At 52.0% G+C, this 17,890-nt stretch overlaps 2 protein-coding genes across 2 annotated transcripts in view; both read left to right on the forward strand.

Moving 5' to 3' along the window:
- The window catches only part of LOC149331052 (isobutyryl-CoA dehydrogenase, mitochondrial-like), a 419,086-nt gene that overhangs the window by 42,814 nt on the left and 358,382 nt on the right, over positions 1-17,890 (forward strand). The window lies entirely within an intron of this gene.
- On the forward strand, positions 6,080-17,137 carry LOC149331053 (uncharacterized). Its single transcript, XM_089561785.1, has 2 exons — positions 6,080-6,556; positions 11,237-17,137. Exons 1-2 carry the CDS (start codon positions 6,494-6,496, stop codon positions 12,431-12,433), a joined length of 1,260 nt encoding a protein of 419 aa, XP_089417911.1. The 5' UTR covers positions 6,080-6,493; the 3' UTR covers positions 12,434-17,137.

Here is a 17,890-nt window from a genome sequence, read left to right on the forward strand (position 1 = left end):
TTTTGGTTAGAGTTGTGGTGATGCATCGGTTATATAATCCAATCCCGTGCAGTCCAATCAATTCCAATCCACTGCACTCCACTCCAATCCACTATAATCTATTCTAATATATTCTAATGTAATCTAATATAATGTAATCTAATCTAATCCAATTCAATTCAATGTAATCTAATCCAATCCAGTCTAATCTAATGCAATCAAGGTCAAATGAAGGTCAATGGTGGTCACCGCCGCGGCACGATGGTGGTCACCGGCCGCGGCACGGCAACGGCGTGAAAGTGCAAGTAGTATTGCTTTCGCAATAAAAAAAAAAAGCATTTCGCTGTATTTTACAACCGCATTCCTTTCCACCGCAGCTAAGTCTTAGGAGAGGCTGCAGTACAGCAGACGAGTTGTTTCTGAAAGGAAAGGAAATATGTTGTAAACAAACTGTAGCACCTTACAAACTAGTCCGCATGTCAGCGATATCCTTGCAACCCTGTGTTCCACTGAGTGCCAGCCTCATAGCGAATGTTGGTGCCGCTTGAAGTGAATGCACCTTTGGACAGCGTTGCTTGCTCGAACGTTCGATGTGTGCGCCAGCTTTTTAAGACTGGGCTGATTGAGAAGCGAGGACAGGCTGCATTTCGGTGTGCAGTCATTCCCCGTATATATGGACGGTTATAAATATGTACAGTTTATTTATTTATTTATTTATTTATTTATTATTCAGAGACCAATCTTTCAGTGCATTCACGCTTCGCTAATATGCCAACTCGCAGTCTGGGCAACGGACACGGTGAAAATGTACGTAAGCCATTGGGGCCCGCGTATTTTTGTCGCATTAATATGGACAGCGATTGTGACGACAAAATCTCAAGTTCCGTCAGCCGATGTTTCCATTCCTTTATTCTGAGTGCGAAAGGCAGAGGCGAAAGGCAGTGCGAAAGGGCGAATTTCTTGAGTTACGGCCTCCCTTTATGTGGCTTCATGCTCGGTAGTGCCAAGTGGCCCTGCCGCATTGCATGCATGAATGACTGTGAAGGAAACTCCCTCAGCAGCTTGTGTCTCATTTAAAGTTGCATTCAGCACGGCAGTGGCCAGTGCAGTTATGTGTGCTGGGATATGAAGACTCGCAGTGGGAGATGCTCCATCACGCCGTAACTGCGGGGCTATGGAAACCGTGCCTCACTATTTGAAGATAACTGCGAACAAGATAGGGCACTTGAAGCTCCCAGTATATCTAATTTCCACATCTGCTGCCCACTGCTAATGAAATTATTATTTTTTTTAATTTAGTATCTGATTCGATGGAAACTGGGTTGAAGAAAAGGGGCCGATAATTGTCCAACGCCTTTTCACCTATTGCTGCCTTTTGCAGATTTGTACTCCGTTTTTTTTTTTTTTGTTCCCGGTTGTGCTTTCTCATTCTTTTTGTTTCTCCCAATTTCCTCAAGGAGGTGTGTTCCGCTGGTTCGTGCCATTTGTGCTGTTTCCTGAATGTTGCGATGATCACGCGTGGGCACAAGCGCATATTGTTGTCTTGCTGTTTTTGTTTTTTTTTATCCGAAAGTAACGTATCTTCGTCTCTATTTTCTGATCAGAGTGTGGAGTAAAATCCGCTGTCCAGTAGTTTATTTATTTTATTTATTTTATTTATACATACTGCAGCGCAATTATATGCGCTATGGCAGGAGTGGGAAAAACACAAAATGCAAGGTAACAAAATGCAGCACAATGTACAAAGTGAGCACTACAAAAAAGTTACAATCACAAACGAAATATCAAACAAGAAAGGAACTGTTAACGACAGGGTAAGAATACACAGCTATTATGCGTCTTCAACGGCAGTTGCAAAGTTTTGAAATGGAGAAGAACGAATGGACCCAGGTAGAGAATTCCAGGCTTCTATTGAACGGGGAAAAAAACTGAATTTGAACAAATTAGCATGCGCAAAATACGGTATCGAATTAAGCTCGTGATGACTTCTTGTAGATGATAATGGCGCAAAGTTAATGTAGTGGTTAGCTGAGAGCCTTACTGAGGAATTGCCGATACAAAGTAAGAATTTTAATGATTCAGTGTGGCGACGGGCAGACAGCGTGGTTAAATGTGTGTACGAGGCGTGTAACGCGCGTTAGTTAGCCCGTGGTTCACATCTTCGTTCGAACCCCCGAATTTCGTCTCCACGCGTACATTGAGCCTCGGCTCTTTTCACGAGCGCAGCAACTTTCCTCCGCGCAGCTTTCGCTTGGCTTGGAAACGCGGCGCAGATTGAAGCAGCTGCGGCCAAGCTGCTGCGCCTGCCGCCATTTTTTGCCGGCACGCCACGCCTGCGAGGCGCCTGTCATCGGTTGACGTAGCGACGGCTGTGTGAGCGAGTCTAACTCAATGGGACGATGCTTGCAGTTTTATTTAATTCTCAAAGTACAATCCTTTTTAATAGTTTTTACCCCCATTCTGGTCCGAGCCGAGCGGCAGTGTGGTGAAGATCGGGCAACCGCTAATGTAGCTTCTTCCAGGGACGGCTTGGCAGCTGAGCCATGTTAAGGGGGGAGGGGGGGCTTACTTTTCCAGCGCCGAAGCGTCGTCGATGACGGTGACTAGTGACGAACCTTGGGCCGAACGGAGCCCAGCTGGACACATTTTCCCCCTACTTTCGTAGGGTTATGCGAGGGGCGAGCTGGGATGGGCGCTCGCTTCCTATCTTCGGGGAGGGGGGGGTTCCTACCATTTTGTGTCCTCACTAAGGGAAGAGCACGTTCGCACCAATTAAGATGTTCCAGGGTGGCAGGGCGAATTGACCGCTTTGTGTTTCTCCGCTGGAGACGTGGTCAGGGAAGACGTGTGCAGCTTCCTGTGTAAGTTGCTCACCCGTCACCGCTTTTTCGACTCGGGATCAGGCGGAGCCCGAGTCGAAAGTCGCGTTTGCATCAGTGCGACAGAAGTCGACTCGAGTCCGCTTTTTGAGGGACACTGCAAAAACATCGAGGAAGAGAGTAGAGGGCGAGTCGCGCCTTTCCTTCTCGAAATTCGCTCTTTCTCTCGAAAAGTCACAGTTCAAGACGCATTCAGGACTAAAGACCGCATAGCTGGGATCTATGGGCTTCGCCGCTTGCCTTCACGGCTGCGTCATAGTGGAGCGCTGCTGTCCGCGAATGGGAACAGCTTCGCGCTCTTTGCGTTTTGCGAAACCTTCGCCGCCGAGCAGTTCGTTACGGGCACGCGCTAGTAGTAGTCAGAGCTTGAGCGTGTCAGTTTCATTGTTCTTGAACCGGAAACGGCGCGTAAACGGAGGGGCGACAGGACTCGATGCCCGGTCGCCTATTCCTCTTCCTGCTTCTTCTGCAGCGTGCGCAGCCGAATGTGCGTACCCGTACGTGGTTCACTCGTTTGCCGGGAAATTCGCGTATGCCCCCTTTTACCGCGACAGCTGTTGGCAAAAGAACGTTCCCGGTTCTGCGCCGTCGGCGTAACACGAAGGAGTGCAAGGAAGAAAGTGGAAGGTGGCAAAAGTGCATCGCGCCATGTTGATTGGTCAGCGTGCGTTGACGTCACGCGTGACGTCGGGGCAGTGCGCCACGCCAAGCGGTCCGCGCACGGTGACATCTCTGGCACTCTACCTGAGAACAGGGTGAATAATAACGAACTAACGCTATTGTATTCACTACCTCTCGCTGAACCTCGTTTTACACGGTGGTAACCCGAGTTTCGTTCCTTGGTTATTTCGCCTGCACCTGAGCGAACGCAGAGTTTCTTACGGCCACCATAGCGCCGTGCCAACGAGTCTGGCTGCTACACGAAAAGCCATACGCCGGGCTGGGTGTTGTTGCCGTCGGCACACCAGTTTACGCGCTGTCGCCTGCTCGATCGAGTGGGGAGGACTAACTGTCTCCCATTATCCGAGACTATGAGTTCCATGGCTGCAGACGCGTTATCCGGTGATGTTGGCTTCTGCCGTAGAGCTAACGATTGTCCCTTATTTTTTTTTTCTCGCATGTTCGTTTCAAAGTGGGTTTCGTGAAATATTTCTTACCAAGCCTGAGGGCTGCTTTTGCGAATGTACAGATATTTCAGGTTCCAGTGTTGTTTTGCTTGTCTGCTTTCTTGTCGCCAGTCAGTCTCCTCGCATCATATATTGCGTGAAATTCGATTTTCTTGCGAAAACAAGCTCCTCTGTCTGCAAGTTTTATTTATTTATTTATTTAATAGACGTACCATCGATCTTCTCAGGAACAGCAGGAACAGGAGCGGTGTAAACAGGGGAGTACAAACATACAGCAAAAACCGAACGTAGTAAACTCAAGAGACAAGCAGTCAAAAACACCATCTATTGCTTCATGATTGTCGCTATGTAGCAACTGTTGTGTAGTTGTGTGGATCGCTTGGGTGCGCATTTTCTTGTTTGTTGGATTATCTGTTGGCTTCAGTTTTATGTCATGGATGCGCGTCCGATTTTCTAATGAGCCAACATGGTGCAGGTTGAATTTTTGGCGCCTTTGTGTATTTTATCCCGCTGAACCTGAGTGTTCGAGACGCTTTGTGTATTGGGGCATGCTCACTGCATGTTGGAAGCTGTATGCACTCTTATGGGTTTCAAGCCTGGGAGCGTTTTCGGTGGCAGGATCAGCTGAGTTCACACTGCTTATGTGCCATAGCCTTCGCTTCAAGGCACTATGGGCTGACTCCAGTGTATCGGTTTGTGTGTGTGATGTGATCAGTTGGTCTACAAATAGGGGGGGGTTATGGGTCACTCTTGAGGGTGGGGGGGTGAGCGGCGGTCCTGTTTGAACCATGTATTTTTTTTACTTTTATAGCAGAAAACAAAATGGCGGGAATCAGCATGGTTTTCCTATGCCACGGGGGCCAATAAATCCGCCCCTAGGTTCTCAGTGGTTCGAATACTCAATCAAGAACAAGGACTAGTTCGCATACAAGTAATCCTTTATAAAGGCGTGGTAAGAGTGATCGTTACAGAAACGACTTGATTGAGGAAGTTAGTCCTCAGTTTACAGTGTATTTTCTTTGTTGTCATTGAGAGTGTGATTAAGGAGCGAATCTTGGGAAGTTTGTCATCGGTCAGCAACAAAGGTTGTCGTCAGTTATTTCATAAATGGCGGCGATCGCGGTAGTCTGTACGTGTTTAGTCATTGCGGCTGGCTTTGGATAGATGCCGTCCTGTCCAGGCGCCGAGTGATTCGTCGGACTGCCAGTTAGGGTCACTCGCTGTATTTGTGGAGACGAAGCACGCACAGAGCGCACGGGGAGAATAACGGCAAAGCCTCTCCGCTGTGTTCAGTCTTGAAACGAGCGATCCCGCGCCCACGGGCGCGCTGACCCGGCAGTTTCTGTGACAAGCTGTACGCGGCTGCGACTCCACACGGCGGCATTGTTTGTCTGGCTTGTGCTGCTGTAAGCGTGCCGGTTCTGTGCCGTGCTGGGAAAACAGCTTCAGGGACAGAAAGCGCAAGGCGCAGCAAGCGATCACCGCCATCTCAACGAGCTGCGCCACGGTTGTGGAGTCAAACCACTTGACACGCCTTCTCCTCGGGAACATCCCCCCCACCCTGTTCGAAGCATGGCGCGGGAAAAAAAAAGATAACGGCCGCATACTGGAAAGGAGAGGTCGTAAACGAAAATTGGCAATGGCCGAATGAGAGGAGGTGCTGTGCCTAGCTTAGCTGGCAAGCGAAAATTCGGCGGGGGAAAAAAATACACGCGCGTCCTGCGGTGCGCGCTTCGGTTTTGCTGCGTGGTTGTTATCGCGTAGTTCGTCCGAGCAGACTCCATCTTGGCGCCTCGGTCGGCTCGCCGCTTGTGTTTGCTTCCTCGACTCGCTTGAGATTGAGCAGGGCCATGGCTCGCTGATGGTTCTGTTTTGTTGCTCGAGCTCCCAGACTCGTGACGTCGTCGGTGCCCTCGCTGGAAAAAGTCGTCTCCCTCTCTCACAGCGCCAGCGCCGCGAAGAGAGAAAATGGCGGGGGTGGGGGCGCTTTCGGGAGCGCGGAGGGGAAGGCAGCTTCCCTTTCTCTCTTGTCTACGTGTTTGAATTTCGCCGCGCGCCCCCATTGGAGGGTGCAGGCGCGGAGCTCCGCCTACTCGGCGCCATGACGTCACGCCGCGTTCGCCACATTGAAAAGTTGGTTACGTTCTCGGGCGGCCGAGAAAACTCGCTCCAGCGCGCGGCTGGCGTTGAGCGGCTACGGACGCGTGTGCGTGCTGTGTGACGTGCTCGGGCCGCCAGCGGCGACGACAACGAGGGAAGTGTGTCGTGTGAGTGTTTTGTCCGCTGGAAGAAGAGCTGGCCTGTGCGGCGGCGGCCCCCCTTCGCGCGTCGGAGCGACGACGAAACGAACGACACAAGACAAGACGCTGCCGTGCTGCGCGCCCTGGCCGGAGGACGTGGATTTTGTGCTGTCGCGTCGGCGCGCGCGCGGACTGAGTCTCGAGTAGCCGTCGTCCGCGGACCCAGGCGAAGGAGCGCGGTGTTCGAGGACAGAGGGCAGCAGACGACATGAGCGCAGCCATGGTTACCTCATTCTTCAACGACTACAGCCCCAATGTTATGTACGGAAAGGTAGGCGAATGACGATCGACTCGCTGGCGCAATGCTTGCTTGTGCCCTTCGTCGCGCTATGTGACTGTGTTCTGTTGTTGTTTCGCACTGTTGTTAGTCATCGTGAGCTTGCGATGACGCTCGGGTTTCGTGCGATCACTGGTTTCGCCTTGGCGTGTTGATGCTGCGCAATGCGAGAGCTTTTAACTCGAGGCGCCAGGCGGCTTTCATCTGTACCAACTGACAGCGAGCATTCGTAATAGGCTCGTAAAAGGCTAAAAACACGAGTTTCGTATTCGGCATTGTCTCTACACGACCGTAACTTCTGCTGTTCGGGGAGGAAGGGCGCGTTCAGAGCGCGCTCGGTTGGAACCACCTGTTGCTACGTGCGCTCTCTGAACGCCACCTGTCGTCGCGGAGTTCGGAGCTCGGCCTGACGAAGGCTCTCGAATGTTCGGGGAGGTTTCGAACCGCAACTTAGAGCGGGCATCAAGGTTGGCTTTACCTCAGCTTCCGTTGCATGGGGCCAAACTTTTCCCTCCATTTGGATCTCCTTGTAGAACGCCCTTCGTGTCGCAGTTATGTGGACAGCTTGTTCCTGACCGCCTCGTAGCCGTTTCAGCCTGAAGCGAAGTTCAGCACTGATGAGTCGCTCAGTTATTGTGTGTTCAAATCGTGTCAGTGCTGCCCAACTTTGTTTTCGTTGCCTTTGAGCGCGCATGTTTTTGCGGATTTAAATTTTGGGTAGAAGGCCGTGTTCATTTTTCAGGGCTGATGCATACAGGCGATTCGTGGCCCGTTAGGTTCCCAGTACAATTTAGGCGACTTTCGGGATTCTACCCGTTATTTTCATGTATTTCTCGGTGGCTAAGTCCTAGTGCGCGACAGGGCTTCTCAGCTTTTTGTTGGAAATACTGACACAAAAAAAGCCAAAACTAAAGACGATGGCTACATATATACACTGCACACAGGAGGATCAGTGCTGCTATATTGTTAACGCTCAGGGATGGTAATCATGGGGCGGTGGAAAGAGTACTGTCGCTAGAATCAGAACTGCTTTAATAATCCGCGACTTTACACTAGGTTTTATTTTGAAGGAGGTACCCCTCAACTAAGTACAGAACTTACTTCAGGGGTCCATAAATTAAACAACGGGAATACACAAGAAATTATCTGCACAAATACAAAATGAGTGCACCACAACTAAGAGCATAAAACAGACGGAGCTGCGAACAAGTCGGCATGGTAGTTTCTGTTACTCTACTTAGGGTTGGAGTATTCTTAGCCCCGCCGCGGTGGCTCAGTGGTTACGGCGCTCGGCTGCTGGACCGAAAGACGCGGGTTCGATCCCGGCCGCGGCAGCCGAATTGCGATGGGGGCGAAATTCTAGAGGCCCGTGTACTGTTCGATGTCAGTGCATGTTAAAGAACCCCAGGTGGTCGAAATTTCCAGAGCCCTTCGCTACGACGTCCCCATAGCCTGAGTTGCTTTGGGACATTAAACCTATTCGAAGTTCTCTTTTGTATGAAGGAAACGCCATATCCGGCGTGGTAATTTGTTCCACAGCGTTGATAAAGTACTGTAAATGTTCCGAATTTGCGGTGCCTTTTTTTTCGGGGCGCAAATATTACGCGCGCAACCGTGTCTCCAGTTGGCAGCCCGCGTACGGGCGCGCACAAGTAGGACGCGCCAAGGACTCCTCCGTCGGCCCACACGCCCGTACGCGGCGGCGGCGCTCGCAGTCCGCCTCTCTGCCTGCGCAGCTGCGACGACGCGTCATTCGGGCCGGAAAAAATAAAAGGCCTCCTGTGCGCGCAAACCTTCCAGGAAAAATAGCGTGTGCTTCGAACAGGCGCGTTATTCGCCGCCGCCGCCTGGGATGAAAGTGCGACGTTTTTTGGCCGCACCGCACGTCGGTGTGCGGCCGTCCGGAGAACTGGTTTCCCGCCTCTGGGGAGGACCTCGCCGAGAAAGGGACGACGTCCATTCGGAAAGAAATCTTTCGTGTTCGTCGCCTACGCAGCCGATCGCGTTAGTTCTGTCCCGTATTTTTTTTCTTGGTTGCTTGTTTTACGTTTCTTATTCGTATTCCAATGTACGCACTTACTTAAGTACGGCGCCTTCTGGGATCCGGTTCCCCGCGCAGATGCGGGCCCCACTGCGCGTACGTGATCTGGCCTCGAAAGCCTGCTACGTCACGCGTGAGGCGATTCAGAAGTGCTCCTCCGCGTCGGGTTTCTGAAGCGCCGTAGCAAGTTTGCTAGCTCGGCCACCAGCCCGGGTTTTCTCGTCGGAATGTTCTGGCCGCGCCAGAATCTCGCTGCGAATGCTGTTTCTCGGGGGCAGAGATTCGGCGACCTTTCGCAGTCTCGTCTGCGTGGTCGCTCTTTCTGTGAACAATGCTTGACGCAAGGAGGCAGCTGTGGCCTTTTCTGATCGCGAAGCTGCATCTACGCAGCTACAGTAGGATACAGCTTGGAGAGAAACGGCAGCAAACCCACCGGTGGCGGATCTCGGAGCGGCAGGTGGTGTGACGCTGGTGCGATGGAAGCGACCAAGCGTCCACCTGCAATTGTGGAGAACAGTTTCCATGCCGAGAATGGCAGGAACGCCAGAAAGGCCCCTGCCCACTAGACAAGGACAGTTGTGGAAGAGTCATTACGAAGGAATCCGCAAGGCGCACCCTTTGCTCGCCAGGCCAAGAAGGGAAGTCGAGCATTTTAACGTTTCAGGGAAACCAAAAAAAGCCACAGACATCAAAAGTCTTATAATGTCGTCGTGAGATTGGCGTCTCCTTTAGGTAGCACGGGGAGCTTTAACACTTAACACCGCGCTACTATTCCCTTGTCGCGGAGCATAGTGTGTGGCGGTGGCGAATGTGGGCGGACTCTTACTGCAGAATCGAGTTGTGTGCGACTGTAGCAGTCACCTAGCCTGCTGGCGTAACATCGCAGGGGATTGAAGTCATAACAGTCGGTCGACGCCATTGGCTGGAACTCTGCGGCCCACTTAGAGGGGCCGCCGCAGAGTTCCAGCTGCGGGCGTTTCTGCTTCGCGCCTGCCCCGTGCGACGGAGAAACGCGAGGTTCTTTCGCTGTACGGAGAGGACCCTGCCTCGTCGAGGCCGGTGCGGTATTTGGCAGCGAGACGACGATTGAGGCTGGAGCAGCGCTCGCGGGTCGGCAGACGCGCGAGACGAATCGCCGTAGAATGCGCCTCACTTTCTCCCGATCGACGACGTGGCCGAGGTGTTCGTGGCACTTCCGCCTCGGGGTGCCGATGCTGTTGGCCTGGATTGCTGCGGTGCACGACGCCCCCCTCCTCGGGGCTTCGTCGTGCAGACACGCTTCGCCCCCTGTGCGTTACCGCACGCTTGGGCTTCTTCTTTCGGGCCGCCTTTTTTTCCTCCCGTTTGCGGCGCAGGGGCGCATTCAGTCCCAATTTTAGGTCTTGCCGCCGAAGTGGGTCAGGATAGCCCCGCTCCGCGTGAGCCTGTTTCTCGGGCTTCTTGTTGCGCGTGTGGCGCCGCGGTTATATTTGCCTGCTGCCTCTTTTCCTCGAGCGACTGCTGCTTATAGTTACCGTTAGCGATCGTCGCTGCGTTTTCCTCCCATCGGTGCCTCGGAATGGCTTGCCAGTGAAAGCCACGTGCCGACACTGTGCGAGCCAATGAGGTCGCCGGCGGGGAAGCCTCGTTTTAAAGTCGTGGGCTCGCTTGTTTGATGGAAACCATTTCGGGGGAAGTCCCGCTTCGGGTGCTGTCATGTGCAGCTGGCTGCTCTGGTGCCATCGTCTCGTGGGAATCTCCGAGCAGCATCGGCAGGGCAGTCTCAACGCGTCCCCTGTTCGATGTCGTTTAGGTACCAAGTTTTTTTTTTCTGTTGCGTTTGCATTTGCCGATCGTCTTGAAGCACCGAGAATCATGCCTCTGTGCGTGAACAGCCCAAGCTTCACAAGTCACGTATATGCAGCAAATAACCTTCTGACGCGTGCCGGTAGCTGACGTTTGTAAGTTTCTCCATCTCCGCAGACCAAATTTTTTACAGAGGTGATCTCGTGTGACTCGTATCCGGCGACACTGACTCCTAGAGCGCTTTTAAAATGAGTTTAAAACGTCGCATCTCAAGTGTACTCGCAGTGTCGTAAGTGCAGCAATAAAATTTGTTTCCTCCCTGCCTCAGCCGGCTTGAAGCCGCACAGGATAGGGACCTTCATGTGTTTTACTTTCATCAGAAACGATGAGGGTAAAACCAAGCTAAAAGTGGAACCAGTCTCCACTTGAGTCAGCCTGAGCACCCTACATACTGGGCGTACAGTATGCAGGAAATGGAATGCAGATCGTCATATATCCCCTGTGTGTGAAACAGAAATGCTCGGAAAAATTTGCAATTCCTCTGTTCGAAAACAGCCGCGTCTTCTCGCTGGTATTGTTCTGCAGACGGTCTCATGTACATACGGATGCCCTCGATAGTGCTACCATCTGCGGTGATGTGCTCCTCCTGAACGGTGGGAGTTCTTCTTGTCCGGGGTGCACAGGTGCAAGTAAAACTCTCAGGTGTAGAGTGGCAGTAGTTGGCAACGAACAAATGCAGCGGCGCGTGTGTGGTCTTGCTTTGTGTCGTTCTTGCGCCTCTTCTTGCCAAAGGCCCAGATCGCGGGGGCATTGTATCTCACCGAGGCTCTTTCTCCTCTGTCTCGCAGAACGGCGGCAACTTCGCGGCGGCGTCCCGGGGTCCGCAGCAGGTGCTGGAGTCGCGCCGGCACTCGTCGTCCAGCGTGGCAGGCCACGGGATGCACCACCACGGCGTGCCGCCGCTGCGCCGCTCCACGTCGTCGGTGACGCCGGTCGTGCTGCGGACGACGTCGCCCAAGCCCTGCCGGATGCCCCCCGTCCCCCCCGCCGCCGGAGGCATGGCGGCCCTCGTGGCGCGCACCGACCACCGCAAGCTGGACCGCAGCTACAGCGAACCCGTCGACCGGAGGGCCTCGCTGGGCGCCGCCCCTGTGCCGCCCACGGCCTCGCCCGCGGGCATCGCGGCGGCGACGCCGACGAGCCCCCCGCCGGCGCAGAACTCGAGCCGCTACAAGACGGAGCTGTGCCGGCCCTTCGAAGAGAGCGGCACCTGCAAGTACGGCGACAAGTGCCAGTTCGCGCACGGCGGCCACGAGCTGCGCACGCTGGCCAGGCACCCCAAGTACAAGACCGAGCTGTGCCGCACGTTCCACACGACGGGCTTCTGCCCGTACGGGCCGCGCTGCCACTTCATCCACAACTCGGACGAGTCGCGCAAGAACCTGCTCAACAACATCAACGGCAGCGGCCAGCAGCAGCCCGCCGCCGCCACCGCGGTGCCGCAGGCCCGGCCCAAGGCGCTCTCGGTGGGCAGCTTCGGGAGCCTCGGCTCGGCCGGCGATCTGTCGCCGCCGTCCAGCCCGATGTACGACGACCCGTTCTCCGGCGGCAGCTTCACGCCCAACTCGACCTGCAACACAGCCTTCTCCTTCTCGCAAGACTTCGCCACACTCGTGGCCGCGAACACGCTCAAGGGGCCCAACGCCGCGCCGTCGCCCGGGGTCTCGTCCGGCGGAGTGTCGATGGGCGGCTTCCACCACGGCTTCGGCGGCTCGCAGCCCGCGCTGGCCGCAGCCATGAGCCCGTTCTCGGCTCTGTCGCTGCCGGACACCAGCGCGTTCCCGTTCCCCGCGCTGGTTGGGGCTGGCGGCGCGCACCGCGGCGCCATCATCGAGGGCCCGCCGTCGCCCGTCGACTCGCTCGGCTCCGAACTGGACACCATGAGTGTCAACGGCGGCGGCTCGCCGGCGCCGGGCTCGTGCAGCTCTCCTCTGTCCAGGCTGCCCATCTTCAACCGGCTCGCCAACGGCCGGGACTCCGACTGAGCGGCTTCGAAGGCGGCCCCGTATTTTCTCTGCGTTTTGTTTTTCGCTTAGACGGTAACGAGCTTGTGGTGGTACCGAGCAGAGAGTCCGCCTGCTTTGTATGAAACCCTTTGACCCTTCCCTTATCCCAGGATCCTGTGTCTGCCACACCATTCACATGTGCTACACACAGTAGTCAAACGAGCCTGAACTGCCCACTGGTGTTTGGTCGGCGGGGAGGGCAAGCTATAATCGCAGCTTTCTCTCACATAACATTGACGAAAGCTTGTACAGCACTGATGTGATCAGGGATTCTAACTTCTCATGCGCAATCATTGTTCATCAATCACGTTTTTTAAATATAAGTTAACCCTGGCGCGAGCACCGATTAGCGGGTTATATAGACTGGTGGAAGATTGATTCTTCAGAGCCTGCTGTCGCCTGTCTTCAGCCCTTTTTTGTTTCTCAAGCATGGTTTTCTGGCAGAGAGCATTGTCACAATCGTGTCGAGAAAACGTCTTCACCTATTTATTATATGTGCTCATGAACGAGTTCTTTGGTACAACCGCTCCCCTGCCTGGCACAAAACACCGTGGTGGCAGTTCAGCTCAAGTTGTGCTTCCCCAGTGGGCTTCAAGTGAAAGCATTTATTAGTTCGGTCGCTCGCTCAGTCATTACGCTGATTTGCTGTTCAAACCAACATGAGGCAAATGTTCCATATAAGGCCTTGCTGGGGAGCACTGGCTTTCTTTAAGTTTGGGCATTTTGGGTGGCAGCGCAGGCCTGGGCCTGCCATTTCAGTGTTTATTTAGTTTTTTTTTTATGTGTGTATGTGTGTGTGCTAATAATTTTATTATTACAAATATTTAATGGCACACTGCTCAAGTCCTGAGGACCAAGCTCCCTGAAAACATGAAAATGCATGTGTGAAGAACTCGACAAACCAACAGAACAGGAGCCACCAATGTCAATCGTGCTTCTATAGTCCAATACATGTTTGCCATAATATAGCCTAGCTATACACATCTGCATCACGTCTCTTTCTGAACTGTGTATGCAGAGACTCGAGAAAATTTATGGAGATGTGGTGTTTTTTCCGTGCCTGTGCAGTGAGTAACCTGCTTTAGATTCTTGTCGGTTTTGCTTTTTCGTACCATTCCTTGCTCGCAAGAGGTAATCGCTGCTTTTGGTTTTGCTTTCTTGAGCTGCGGATGCATTAATGGACAGTGCACATTTTTGTTACGTTTGTTTAACTAGGCCTGATGATGGCCTTAGTTTGTCATAACCTAATCGCTGGAGAAGAAAAAGCTTACCTTCTGGCTGAGCATCACCGTAGTGCCTTCTTATGTTGTTTGGGTCAAGAGATACACAGGCTTACAAAGTTCTGTTTTATTCTGTGTGCTACTCCTTTGCAGGTTTTACGAATTATTGAGTGTGTTTGTGTTGTTCTCCTTGCCTTTCCATTCTTTCTGATATCTGTCGTATTTATTTGATTATTAATTATAATATTATATTAATTATTATTATTATTATTATATTATGCATTGTACACTATGTCATCGTCTCAAATCGCGAGAAGCAAAACATGTTTGCAGTCAGCAGGACATCTGGTTCTTGTTTTTTTTTCTTTCTTTAAGGCTAAAAGCAGCTTTCACATTTTCTATTGTGTTAGCTTCACTCAGCCAGCTGAGTACATTTGGTGTCAGATTGTTGGTGATTGAGCCTACCCCTCCTTTCCTGCTGTGCTTTGTACATAGGCAGTAGTGGAAAAGGACCATCTGCGCTATCAGCAAAGGTCCTTACTCTTTCAGTGCTCTTCTCCATGCTGCAACCACCGAAAGGAGTACCTTGCCCCGTTGTGCTTGGCCCGCAGTCAAACTGTACTGCTTACGGCTCTAAGTGAGTTTCCGCCTCCGTGCAAGGGTTACTTTTTTTTTCCATTGATTTTCCCCTCCTCTTTCGAATGAGGCTCAGTTGATGCCCACATGTTTGCTCTTCATTCAAGCTGCCGTTGTCCGTTTTTTGGTTCCAAGTGAATTCTTGCGTGTACTTTTGTATTTAATGAGAATTTAATTTATTTATTGACATTGAGGCATTCGTTGCCTTCTCTATTTTCGTATTCAACCTAGGTTCGAAGCTATGTCGCAGAAGGCGAGCCAGTTTCTCTCACTCTCCGCCCTTTGAGTCCGCACTGACACACACCACGCGGCACATATCTGCCTTCCAAAGCACACAATTTGGGGGGGGAGAATATGCATTCTCGATTTTAAAGCTGCTTCGAGAACAGCGTTGAGGGTTTACTATTTTCATGATTAGGAAGAGGTATTTGGATTGAAGGGCAATCAACGCAAGACTCAGTCAGGTTATGACCGTTTAGGACTGGCGCTGCCATCATCCATGGAGCTTTGCTGCAGGTAGGGTCTCACGCAGCTGCTTCACGCTTGCTTTTACGTGGGTAGCAGAGTGTGACTGCCAGTCACCTACATACTTGTTCAAAGAATTATTTATGGAAATATGAAAACAAAAGTGCAGTCTTCCACTGATCTAGTGCCTTTGCCGTAGAGGTTTGTCATTCATGTGCCTCGTCTTGTGCAAATCATCACAACTCGTTATTTAAGACTTGCATTGTAGAGTTTAGGTTATCAAGTGACAAGACAGATACACATTGTTCAAAGTAGAGACACACAAACTTGACAGGTACACACTGTACGAGATCTCAGCTCCAGTAAGACGCAGGATTGCAGGTGGGCCTCTTCCTCTCGCCATACTTTTCCTGCCCCTTTTGCTTTCACGGTCGCAGGGATGAGGTCGCCACTGTTAGACAGCGCAGTTACCGTGGTTCTTATACTGCCTTTATGCGCATTTGTTGAAAGCATTCTAGAGCACCTAGGTACGTCTACTGTTCACGCCTCAGGTTGAAATTTTACTCTGCATTGAATATTTGTTTTTAGTTTCTAGAAACTGTGTGATAGGTCAAAAAATAGGAAGAAGGAAAGTTACCTGCCATGTGAAATTGTTAAGTGGCACTGACTGCGATCCAACTATGCCAGACTGCAATTTGTGCCGGGCAGCCTGGCCAGTACCTCTGCTATGCTATGGATGTGGTGCATGCTGTCTATTGTCCGTGTAATGCTAATACAGCTGCCACTCTCCTTGCTACATCTGAGGTGGTCAGCAGCACCGTGGCCTTTTTAGCAGTGTATAGGTAGCTGTGATTCCGTTCATCACTGATGTCGGCGATGCTGGGTGCCCAGCTGCTTCCGGGAGAGCTGTTGGTAGTGGCATCCCTGCCATGGCTCCTGAAACATGTGCTCAATTGGTGCGTGATCAGTACAACATGCTAGATTTTGATGGGTCGTGCTATCAGCTGAAGTTCAAAGTTGGGGGAGAAACCAGAACGTCTAGCAGAAATTACAGGCAGTGAGGCATCGTGAATGGACAGCTGTAGCTCGGTTTAATACAGGTCTGTATCCTTGTCCTTGCGCTCGTCACCGCGAAGAAGGAGCCGTTGCGGGGGGACCATCTCTGGGAAGCAGCGCGTTTCGTCTGCCGCTGGATATTTCCGATCGTGACTCGCAGGAGCACCGCTTGGCGCGCTGCGCTGGTTAGCAGTGCCATTCCAAATGCAAATGGGGGATCTCAAAGCGTGCCGTGGTGCACTGTTTCAGGGTGATTCGTGGGGCCGAGAAACGTGGTTTCCCGCCGCCGAGAGACTAACTTGGAAAGCAACAAACCTGTCGGACGCACTAATTGTGATAGCTTCCCTCGTTCCCCGACCTCCCAGAACGAGTGACAAGGGAGAGGGTCTCTCGCCCCGAGATCACGTACCGCAGATCACACTGCTCTTTGCTCGCCAGCAGCATGTTCGTTGCTTGTCTGCGCGCCTTCTGCTGCAGTGGAGTCTGACTGGTCTGGGCCGAGGAACGCTTACCCGCTTTGAAACGTGTGATGCTTGGTGTGTCCGTGGCCGCCCGTCGCGATCTGTTGTTCTCTCTCCCCCCCCCCCCCCCCCCCCCCCCTGCATTGTCTGCCGAAAGTGCCTTCCATATCTCGTACCTTCTCGCCAGTGGACCAGGCTGGGCGCGTCGCGCGGCGGCCCTTCCCTTCGCCTCCTCCCTCGAGACAGAGCTGTGCCGCTGTCTTTCTAATGCCCGTACAAGGACCAAGTGCGCGTATCGCGGCTCAGCCCAATTTCTAGGTCTGTCTAGACTCAGCATTCCTGACGAATCGGCGACTGGTGGCGCCCTCTCGGGGCGCCCCGGCGCAACGTTCTCTTCGTCGCAGCTCGTGCATTCTGGACTAACGTTCTCGCGGCGCAGTTTTCTGCGCTCGGGAACTGCACTGTTTGTACCAAACGCCTCGCCTTCAAGAAAGAGCGCCCCGTTTCCAAGTGGCCTTAACCGCATTTGCAGTTCGGAGTATGGATATTATAGTGCATATATATATAGACATATATATTTTGTACAATAGCAAAAAGAGAACTCAAATTCTATATTGTTGGCCTCTCCCTCCTTTTTATTGCTTTTTTTTGTGCATGTGCCTTTGTTGGTTTGTTTTAGAACGATATCAACAATGACAAAAATGCGACCAACTTCAAAATGACAAAAAAAAACCTAGACTTTGTATTCTGAAGAGATTTGTTTTTACTTATGTGTATGTGTGTGTGTGTCAAGAGACCTTAATGGATTTTGAGAGAGACAAATACAAGATGTTTAAGTTATTAAACCGTTGTGTGTCGTGTCATATTTCTTTCGCGTCCGACGTGCACGTCGGCAGATACTGCCGACTCCTAAGTGTCCTGCAGACAAAAAATGGATGTCGCGGCCGTGCGATGGTCAAACCATTCAGTTTTTAAGTCGGCGTTATCTTCAACCTTCACGCACGGATCTGAGACAGGGAGCTTGCCGGTAGCACGGTAGGCGCTTACGCAAAAGAGCCCAAGCCACAGGGGTGTAAACAGCGCCCGTGAAGCTCACAATCTCGGAAGACCTTACAGGGGCCCAGAAACACAATCTTAGTTGACTGTTTTGCCTGTTGATCACATACAGTGAGTCACAATGGTGCTATTAGCGTCGATAATACGGCGTATATTCCGTTTTTTATTATTTTAATGTCCTCCCAAAAACAAATTCATGGCTGTGATGGTGTCCCCACACACTGACGGGTTTTAGCAGCGGATATGACATCACCTGGCGCGAGCTTGATGATTGGACAAATTGTAAATATACTGCAAATTGCGTGAATAAATAGAGACACATTTTTTCGCCTGTCCGCGTTTTATATTAGATCAACAAGAACAACTTGTTTGTCTTAGATAAAAGCCCTGCAAAGCAAGTAAAATAAAAATACACCACCAGGGGCTCTGGCATGGAAACGACGCTGGCAGTCTCAGCAAGAACGAGTTACAGAGAGCAGGCAACCATGGTGTGCAAACTTCCGCGACGTGCTCTGGCAGGCTGTTTTGATTGGTTGCGTCAG

Source organism: Amblyomma mixtum, chromosome 9, assembly GCF_055824585.1.
Source record: "Amblyomma mixtum isolate Tamu chromosome 9, ASM5582458v1, whole genome shotgun sequence".
NCBI classification, from domain to species: Eukaryota; Metazoa; Arthropoda; class Arachnida; order Ixodida; family Ixodidae; genus Amblyomma; species Amblyomma mixtum.

Coding starts and splice junctions, on each gene's coding strand:
- LOC149331053 (XM_089561785.1), top strand. CDS start 6,494: ATGAGCGCAGCCATGGTTACCTCATTCTTCAACGACTACAGCCCCAAT. Junction 6,557..11,236: donor CCAATGTTATGTACGGAAAG/GTAGGCGAATGA, acceptor TCTGTCTCGCAG/AACGGCGGCAACTTCGCGGC.